At 70.9% G+C, this 9233-nt stretch overlaps 1 protein-coding gene across 1 annotated transcript; it reads left to right on the top strand.

Moving 5' to 3' along the window:
- Positions 1–1834: 1834 nt before the first annotated feature.
- On the top strand, positions 1835–8861 carry DGAT1 (diacylglycerol O-acyltransferase 1). Its single transcript, XM_026088124.1, has 17 exons — positions 1835–1965; positions 2761–2848; positions 4061–4101; positions 4646–4731; positions 4881–4933; positions 5116–5221; positions 5335–5469; positions 5596–5670; positions 5775–5878; positions 6135–6173; positions 6268–6309; positions 6548–6592; positions 6744–6856; positions 7060–7125; positions 7300–7387; positions 7569–7631; positions 7874–8861. Exons 1-17 carry the CDS (start codon positions 1835–1837, stop codon positions 8018–8020), a joined length of 1422 nt encoding a protein of 473 aa, XP_025943909.1. The 3' UTR covers positions 8021–8861.
- The last annotated feature ends 372 nt before the right edge of the window (positions 8862–9233 follow it).

Below are 9233 nucleotides of genomic sequence, written 5' to 3'. Positions count from 1 at the left end.
GCGGCCCCCGGGGACCCGGTTCCTTCCCCCCTTCCCCCCCGACCGGGACACCGGCGGCTCTGACCCGCGGCCTGCGCGGGCGGCCGGGGGCTCCCGGTGCCGCCCGGACCTCTGCTCGCCCCGCCGGACCGGCTACTCGCCACGGGTCCCCCCCCAGCCGCGTCCCGTTGCCCGGACRCGGTGGTGGCCGCTTCGGCGTCGAGCACTCGCTCGGGAAGCTGCCGGTTGGGGAAGCCCCAAACCTCGAGGCTTCCCGCGAAATGGCCCCCGCGAGGGGCCRGCGGCCTCCGACCCCGCACCGCGGCTGGCGGCTGCGGGAGCTCCGCCACGGGGCCCGGCCCGGCCTTCGCCCCCCTCTTCCCGCCCGCGGCGCCTTGGGGCACGTCCCCAGGGCTCCCGAAAGCGGCGGCAGGCTCCGGCGCCTCGCGCTCCGCGGGCGTCGCGACAGCAGCGGCGGGGCTCGCCCCGTCCTTGTCGGGGCCGTGCCTTTTCCCCCTGGGAAGAGGGAACGGCCTCTCCGGCTTTGCCCCGAGCCCGCCCTCGCCGGGACGCCCCCTTCGCTCGCTCTGCCCGCGGCCTCGTTGCCGGCCTTGAGCCGTGGCCGACGGTGCCGGGGCCGAGCAGAGCCTCGGCGTGGCCGAACCGGGGCGCGAGGCGAGGGGCTTCCTGCAGCGGCGCTAACCGCGGCTCCTCGGGTGCGGCGAGCCCAGCGCTCGTATGCGGCAGCACCCTGACCTTTTCGGGGAGAAGAGCCCCGTGCGGGGCGTCTCGCCACCGGCCCCCGAACGTGCTGGCCGGGCGCCGTTTCGGCGAGGCGGGAGCGTGCCCTGCGGCCGGGCCGGGCTGCGTGGCGAACGAAGGCACGTCGCCGATCCGATCGGGAGTGGCGGGAGCTGCTTATCCCACCTACGTAAGAGGATTACGGCGGCGCTCCCGTGCGGGGGAGAGTGTCCCGGGAGGGAAGGAGCCGGAGGCGAGGCACGGTGCAACCCCGCGGTGCCACCTGGAGCTCGGCCTCGGCTCCCCCGGCCTAATACGGCCAGCTGGCCTTCGCCCTACTTGGCAGGGCGGCGGGCTGCGCCGCCGGCTCTCCGGCTGCCCGTGTCCCCGCGCGAACGGACGCCGGGCTCCCTCGGATAGGAGTGAGGAGCTCCGCCCGGCTCCGCTCGCCTAGCAGCGGGTCCAGAAACATGAAGCTCATCGGGCAGCGGTGTCCCGAAATAGCGCTGCCTGCGAGCCCCGGGGCCGGCCGACCTTCGTCTGGGCTGTCTAAACCTCTCCACGTCCCGTGCTCCGACTCGAGACGCGACCCGGGACAGCTCGAGGCTCCCGAGGGAGACGCTCTTTGGGGGCTCAAGCTGCCCGTTGGGTCACGGCAGGGGGCCGGGCGAGGGGCGAGGCGCCCGGGCGCTGCGGCGCCGTGGGCCTCCCGGATTCGGGGAAGTGACAAGCGCCCTGGGTGGGGAAACCGAGTGTCGCAACCAGGAGATGACTGTTCTCCTGGGGGAGCCGCAGAAAACGGGCTGAACTTCCACCCGCCGGCAAGCTCCTCCCCGAGCCGGCGCCCGGGCTGCGAGGCGCCCGCCTCGTCCTCGGCACGATCCCTGAGCCCGCGCTCGCAGGTGCGGCCGCAGAGCTTCCGGCTGATCGATCTCCCGGCTGAGATCTGGTGCCGCTTTCCGCGCTGGTGTCGGCAGCCCGTCCCGCTTGGACCTGCCCCCGCGGGATTTCGGCTGGGCGCAGCCGGCGCTGGGAGCGGTGGACTCCGGGCTCTTCTAAGAGCCCAGCAGGGCTGAKCTGGGGACCCTGTCCCTATCCCTGCCCCCCTAAAACCATGTGCCCCCCATCCTGCAGCAGGGCGGCTCCCCAGGCCGGCCCGGTGGACCCCGCGGTGGCCGTGGGGGACCCAGGGGCCTGGCCGGGAGCCTGCGGCGGTGCGCGGGGCGCCGGCGGGCAGGGAGGGAGGTAGGTAGGTCTCGTTTGCCAGCAGCTCCTGATAAGGAAGGGCCGGGCCCGGCCGATGGCTCTGTTGCTCTGCTCCGGCTCGGGTTTCATGGGACGCCTGCGCGGGACGCAGCTTCCCCGGGACGTCGGCAGGGCTCCGGCAGCGTTAACRGCTGCAGAGCCCCGCTCGAGGCTGCCGTGGGGCTGGCGGGGAGCGGCGCCGGTGGGGCAGGAGCGCTCCCTGACCCCTCCGTGCCACGTCATCTTATCCGGAGCAGAAGGAGGGGCAGGCGTGCGGGGTCCCCTGGGTTCCCCCGCCGATAAGGCGCCGCGCAGGACTCTGGACCGGCCGCTGCGGGCGTTCGCCGCTCTGCCGGGYGCTGGGAGCAGCCTGGCGCCGCCGTCCTGAGCCCGAGGATGCTGGGCGCGTGCCCGTCCCTCCTGGGGAAATGCCCCGCGCTGCCCTGGCCAGGGCCCAGCGCATGTCGGGACCTGCCGCTAAATCCCTGTGGAGCATCCTTGCCTGCAGGACACGGAGCGCAGGGAGCTGGGGCAGCTGAGCCCTGGCACCCGACCCTTAAGGAGCTGGGAAGCCGCCCCGGCAGGGATAAGCCCTGGGGGCCAGGAGCGCTCCGAGCGCTGCTGCTGGCCCTGGCTTCGAGGCGGTGCAGGCTTGGAGGCCGCGTCCCCGGCTCGCAGCCCTCGGGCACGTCGCGGTGTCCCGAGCTGCTGGTGTGTCCATGCAGGGCCTCGGGGGCGGCTYGGGCCAGCCGGGTGCCGGGTGCTCACGCGCTGCTCTCCCTTCTCTGCCCCCAGGTGCCACAAGGTGCAGGAGTCTCTGCTCAGTTCGGCCAGCGGCTACAGCAACTACCGGGGCATCCTCAACTGGTGTGTGGTTATGCTGGTGAGTGGGGCGAGGGCGGCCTTGCAGCCCGGGGTGCCTCCGGCGGGGCCAGTGGGTGCCCGCGGCGCCGCGTTCGTCTCTGCTCCTCGGCGGCGCGGGACGCCGGCACGTGGCAGCCTCAGCAGAGCGCAGTGAGAGGGAGCAGAGCAGCAGGCAGCAGGGCCAGGGCGCCGGAGAGCAGCTCCGCGGCCAGAAAAGGCGCAATGAGGCAGCGGCTAATCCCACGGTGTGCGTTTAATTYGATTAGCGGGTGAAACCGAGCAGAAGGGATTGGAAGCAGCAAGTGCGCTCTCGGATTAGCTCGAGCTCTCGCCGACGGCGCGACGCACGCTCTCCCAGGCCCGGCCTGGCCGGCTGCTCCCGGCTTTGCTGCTGCCTTGACTCGAGCTCTGCGAGGGGCTGCTGCTGCCGGACCCCGTCCTCCCGCTGTGGCGATGCCGGCCTGGGCCTCCTGCCTGCAATCGCAAGCTGCGTCCCTGCCTGCTCCCGGGGGAAGTGTGAAATAGCTGGGTGTGGAGATACGTGATTGCTGCCCCAAACACCCTTATCTGGGGCCATGCTGGCACATGACACGCTCCCGCGCCTGCGGTAACCCTTGCGCGGACTCGTGGCCTGGTGATGCAAGCGCTTCCCTGAGATTTCCCAATCTCAGGTTGCGCGGAGGGAGGACGCCCTCCCCGTGCGCGCGGGGCCGCTGGGCGCAGCAGCTCCCGGGGGCCGCGCTGAGGCCACCGCTGAGCGGTCGGGCCGGAAAGGTCCGAATCAGACTGTGCCCTGAGGCTGCGCGATGCTCCCGGCCCAGCCGCGGATGTGGTCCAGCACCTCGGGCCTGCGTCCGGCGCGCTGCCAGCTGGACAGGCTCGCCCGTGGCTCGGTTGTGTCCCCCGGGTCGGGCGAGCAGCTCTGTCCCCTGCCAGCCGGCTGCAGGCAGGGGCTGATCCTGCCTGCGGGGCTCAGCCCCAGGCCTGCCGGGTTTTGGGGTGCGGGGCACCCTCACCAGCCGGCCCAAGCAGCCTCCAAGGGACCCGGGGGAGCAGCAGGGCAGGGGCAGCCCCGTGGGTCTAGCGGGCTCTTGACCACGGGCCTGGCACGTCCCGGCCTCGTGGACCGGTCCCAGAGCCCGCAGCGCCCATCCCGCGCGCGGCACGGCCCCGCCGCTGGGCCTCGCCTCTGCTCGCTTCGCTCCGAGTAAGCCCTGCCTTTTCCCTGCAGGTCCTGAGCAACGCTCGGCTCTTCCTGGAAAACCTCATCAAGTAAGTGCCGGGTGGCCGGTGGGGAGAAGGGCCGGCGGGGAGAAGGGCCGGCACCGAGGGAGCGTTGGTCCCGCTTGGCTTGGGGCTTCCCCGCGGGAGGGATCCTCGGGGCTGGGGGCCATGAGCGCGGGGTGTCCTGGGCACCGCGGGCTCTGTCGGCACACGGCTCGTAGGTAGGCCGGGGTGGGGGACGCCGAGCACGGCCCCCGTTGGAGGGCACGGAGCCACGCGTCCCCCTGGCCGGGCTCCGCTCCGCGCTCCCGCGGCAGGGGTCCGGAGGCCACGGCACACGCGTGCCGGCCGCGGCGCTGCACCACCGTGTGGGACGCGGCTGCACTGCTGCTGCCCGCAGCCATGCCACCGGTCAGCTCATGCCGGGGATGCCGGGCGCCTGCAGCCCGTGATCCTGGCCTCAGTGGCGGCCGGAGGAGGCCGTGGCTGGGGGGCGAGCGTCCAGCCCTGTCCCCGGAGGAGAGGGGCAGGGAGGGCGCAGCCGGCTTCGGCATCCGGCGCTGCTTGCTCAGGCACGGCCCTTCCCTTGCAGGTACGGCATCCTGGTGGACCCCATCCAGGTGGTCTCCCTGTTCCTCAAAGACCCCTACAGCTGGCCGTCCCTGTGCCTGGTCATCGGTGAGTGACGGCCCCCGCTGGCTTCCCTGGGCGAGCAGGGCACCGGGGGGCCGCCCCGGGCAGCGGGAGGGGAGCCGGGGCTGCTCTGGGGCCGCGGGGCCCGGCACATCCTGGCAGCTCTGGTGACGCTCTGCTCCCTCCGTTTGCAGTGGTCAACGGGTTCGTGGTGGTGGCCCTGTCCCTCGAGAGGAGGCTGGCAGCGGTGAGCCACCCTTAGCTCCGCACGCGAGTGACCCTGCTTGCCCGRCGAGACCCGGGAGGTCTCTGCGGGCTGGGGGGCTGCGCGGTGGGGCTCTGCCGGCTCCCTGTGCCCCCCAGCCGTGGGGCGCCGGGGCTGGGTGCTGCACCCCGGCCCTCTCACGCCTCCCTCCCTCCCTCCCGCAGGGCTCCCTCTCGGAGGGCGCTGGCGCCGTCCTGCACGCGGTCAACCTCCTGGCCATCCTCTGCTTCCCCGCCGTGGTGGTGCTCATGGTGACCTCCATCACACCAGGTGAGGGCCGGCTGCGGCATGGGCACAGGAGCCAAGCCGGGAGCCGGATCGGGCACAGGAGCTGACCCGGGAGCAGGAGCYGGCCCAGCTCACTGGCTCTTCTCTGCCCGCAGTGGGGGCCGTCTTCGCCCTGGCCATCTACACCGTCACCTTCCTCAAGCTCTTCTCCTTCAGAGACGTGAACAAATGGTGCCGGGAGAGGAGAGAAGCAAAAGCCTCCCCGCGCCCGGGGGACGGCTCGGCCGCAGGTACCGGGGTCCGCCACGTCCCCCTCCGTGGCGCAGCGGCTGGGAACGGGGGAACCAGCTCGTCCAGTCGTGCCGCGGGCTAACGTGCAGCTAAGGCCAGCACTCGGTTCCCTTCGTCTCTTCCAGCTGCGGGGCCAAAGAAGGCCAACGGGGACGTGGGCCAGAGCGGGGTCACCTACCCGGGCAACCTCACCTACAAAAGTAAGTGCCCTGCGCGTGCCGCAGCCCGGGGTGGCCCGTCTGCCCTGGGCGAGTCCCCCGGGCTGACCGGCGACCGCGGGGCCTCACCCCCGCTGTCCTCGCAGATCTCTACTACTTCCTCTTCGCGCCCACCCTGTGCTACGAGCTGAACTTTCCCCGCTCCCCGCGGATACGCAAGCGCTTCCTCCTCCGGCGCCTCTTCGAGATGGTGAGACCCCCCCTGTGCGTGGGGGACGGGGGCTCCGCTCCCTCCACCCCGAGCGTGGCCTGGGGCAGGGACCCGCTGCGGGGCCTGGGGACGCGGCTCGGGGCTGGCTCCGGTTTAGCAGCAAAGGCAGCAGGATGAGGGGACGGTCCGTGACGCGGGACCCCTGCGGTTCCCGGGCACAGGCGCCCTGGGAGGGGGACGGGGGCTCCCGGCTGACGGCCCTGCTGATGGCTCCATTGCTGCCTCTGTCTTCCAGCTCTTCTTCATCCAGCTGCTGGTGGGGCTGATCCAGCAGGTACGTGGCTGGGGGGGGTCACYGGGGCCCCTCTCCCCGGGGGGGCCCTGCGGTGCCCTGAGCACCCCGGCTCCAGCAGCATTTTCCCTTTCAGTGGATGGTGCCCACGATCCAGAACTCCATGAAGCCGTTTCGGGTGAGTGAGGGGGGCCCGGCCCGGCCTGTGGCAGCCCYGCTGTGGGGCAGCAGGGTGCCCCCCCCCCCCCGCGTGCTCAGCCCCCGGCGCAGGCTCCAACCCACGGGACCCTTTGCCGGCAGCGAGCCGTTGTGGCTTTCGTGCCCTTGGCGTGAGGGACCCCAGAGTTCCCTCCCGCCCTGTTCCCGGGCTGTCGCGAGTCCGTGGGACGAGGGTGACGCGTGCCGTTTCCTTGCAGGACATGGACTATTCCCGGATCATAGAGCGGCTCCTGAAGCTGGCTGTGAGTACCCTGGCTCGCCCTGCCCGGAGACTGCTGCCGGCCCCCCGCCCACCGGCAGGCGCTGCTGCCCTGGGTGCTCCCGCGGGGCTCGGGCTGGTGGCCCCGGGGTGGGGGGAACCAGCCCCCCCATGGCCTCGGCCTCCCTCCACAGGTCCCCAACCACCTCATCTGGCTCATCTTCTTCTACTGGTTCTTCCACTCCTGCCTGAACGTGGTGGCCGAAGTGATGCAGTTCGGGGACCGGGAGTTTTACAGGGACTGGTGGTGAGTGGCAATGGCAGGCCAGCGCCGTCCCCGGATCCCCTCCCGTCCCTTCTGCTGCTCCCCAGGGCTCCGGGAGGACRGCTCCATCCCCGAGCCGGGCGATGGGGCTGAGCGCAAGCGTGAGACCCCTCTGGGGTCCCTGCGATGGGGGCGCAGCTCCCCGCTGCCATGCCAGGACATGGCTCACTGCCCTCTCGCCGCAGGAACTCGGAGTCGGTGACCTACTTCTGGCAGAACTGGAACATCCCCGTGCACAAGTGGTGTCTCAGGTACGTGGTGCTCGCCGGGGGCCACAACCAGGCAGGGGGGACGGGGACGGGCCTGCCGCTCCGGGCTGGGGGCCTTGGGCAGCTCCGGCAGCCACCGGCTCTGCCGGGCAGGGGGCTGCGCTGGGGGGCTGCGGCGCRCTCGGGGACACGCGCTAACGGGGCGCTGCTTCTCAGGCACTTTTACAAGCCCATGCTGAAGCGGGGGGCCAGCAAGTGGACAGCACAGACGGCCGTCTTCCTGGCATCCGCCTTCTTCCACGAGGTCAGTGCTCCCTCCCGGCCCGCACCGAGGCTGAGCAGAGGCTGCCCCGGGCACAGATCCGGGCCAGGCAGCGACGCGAGGCAGCCAGGAGCTGCCTGCCGCGGAGCTCCGAGGGCTCCGGCGCCTCAGGGCGGCAGCTCCGCAGGGCCGGTGGGCCGGCGCTGACGCTGTGTCCCCGCAGTACCTGGTGAGCGTGCCCCTGAAGATGTTCCGGCTCTGGGCGTTCATGGGGATGGCAGCTCAGGTAAGCGGCGCCTGCGACTGTGCTGCTCTGCGCCCCGCTGCCGGGCCAGCGAACGGGACAAGCCAGGGCGAGGACGGGGGTGGCAGCAGCCTGGTGCCGGCGCTGTGGCTGCGGGTGACGGAGGCTGGAGCTCTGGGATGGGAATGGGCTCTTGTTCCTTCCCTATCTGCCTGGGGCAGGCCCCAGGCTGCCTGTGGCCCCTGCGCGTAGGCAGGGGCCCCACGCTGCCCCATCTCTTCCAGATCCCGCTGGCCTGGTTCGTGTCCAAGTTCCTCAGGGGTAACTACGGGAACGCAGCTGTCTGGATCTCCCTGATCATCGGGCAGCCCATCGCCGTCCTGATGTACGTGCACGACTACTATGTGCTCAACTATGAAGGAAGCCAGTGACGCGCTGGACCACGTTCCCCTCCTGGGGACCAGCAGGAAGGCAGGTGCGGAGGGAGCCCGTTCCTGCTGCTTCCCAGAAGCCTTTGGACTGCGTCGCACCAGCGCTCGCGCAGAGGTGCCTTCGCCTCGGGAAGTTGCCTTGCGCCCTTTTATATATGTACAGAATAGCCGCTAGGCGTTACTATTTTTGTGAATTGAATGTCGGATCAATGCAATAGCCCCTGGGGAGGGGCGTCCCCCCCCCTTGTCCTGTGCCCCACTGGCGCCCCGTGGTCCTGCCCTGTGCTGGCCCAGGCATGAAGGAGGCAGCATGTGCTGCCTCGAGGCTGGCTGGAATCGGGTCCCTGCTCTGGCTGCCACGAGCGAGTGCCCGCGGGGTCTCTGCCTTGAGCCCAGCCCCGGGCTGTGAGCTTTAAGCRGCCACTTGTGCGGCAGAGCCTCCCTTCCGTAAGGCACTTTAAAGGACTGTCCCTAGACTGTGACTACTCTGCTCCGTCCCACGTCCCTCCCTCCTTGGGGTGCTCCCGTACCCAGCCCCATGGTGGAGGAGGGGGAGGCTCGGGGCACCCCTGGTACGAGCCCTGCCCCGAGCTCCCCTCCCCGCACCGGGGTCCAGCCCTGAGCTCCGTGCTCAGCCCTCCGGTTGTGGCTGTGGGTTCTGGGCACTGCCTGCTCCGTCCCCAGCCAGCTGCCCCTGCCAGCAGTGTGTCCCAGAGGAGGAGCGGGACTGGCCGGGGCTGCTGAGACCTGCTGCTGCTGCCCGGCACCACTCTGGTCTCACTCAGCCACTTTTTAACCTTTCCAGACTGTATCTGTCAAATACTGAGTGATTAAAGTGTCTTTTTCCACACCTTTAGTCGTGTTCCTCCCTCACCTCGGCACCTGCCTCCCCCCCCCCTGCCCAGGCTTATATCTGGGAGCTGCCTGTCCTGGTGCCACAGCCACCCAGGAGCTGAGGATTTGCCGGAGGGGGCAGCCATGCCCTGGCCTTCGCTGCTGCCACCCCCCCGTATACAGCACCTGATCCAGCCTGGTGTTGGCCTGGCCTGGCTCCTGGCACACGCTCCGGCTCTGCTCCGCCCAGGACAGGTGTCAGCCCCAGGCCCCTGCCAAGGCTGGTTCCTTGTTGCGCCACCCTCCCTGGTGTGGTCCCATGCACAGCGCAACCGGAAAGCAGGTGAAAGGCTCCAGCAAGATTTAAAAAACACAAACT

The sequence above is a fragment of the Apteryx rowi genome, unplaced genomic scaffold, assembly GCF_003343035.1.
Source record: "Apteryx rowi isolate R43461 unplaced genomic scaffold, aptRow1 scaffold_753, whole genome shotgun sequence".
NCBI lineage: Eukaryota > Metazoa > Chordata > Aves > Apterygiformes > Apterygidae > Apteryx > Apteryx rowi.
Note: the sequence above shows the minus strand (reverse complement) of the source record. Positions and strands in the feature narration are given on the sequence as shown.

Excerpts from the sequence above, each read along its gene's own strand:
- DGAT1 (XM_026088124.1), top strand. The coding sequence starts at position 1,835 with ATGTGCCCCCCATCCTGCAGCAGGGCGGCTCCCCAGGCCGGCCCGGTG. Across the intron at positions 6,310-6,547 it reads ACTCCATGAAGCCGTTTCGG|GACATGGACTATTCCCGGAT; the intron begins GTGAGTGAGGGG and ends GTTTCCTTGCAG. Across the intron at positions 6,593-6,743 it reads AGCGGCTCCTGAAGCTGGCT|GTCCCCAACCACCTCATCTG; the intron begins GTGAGTACCCTG and ends CTCCCTCCACAG.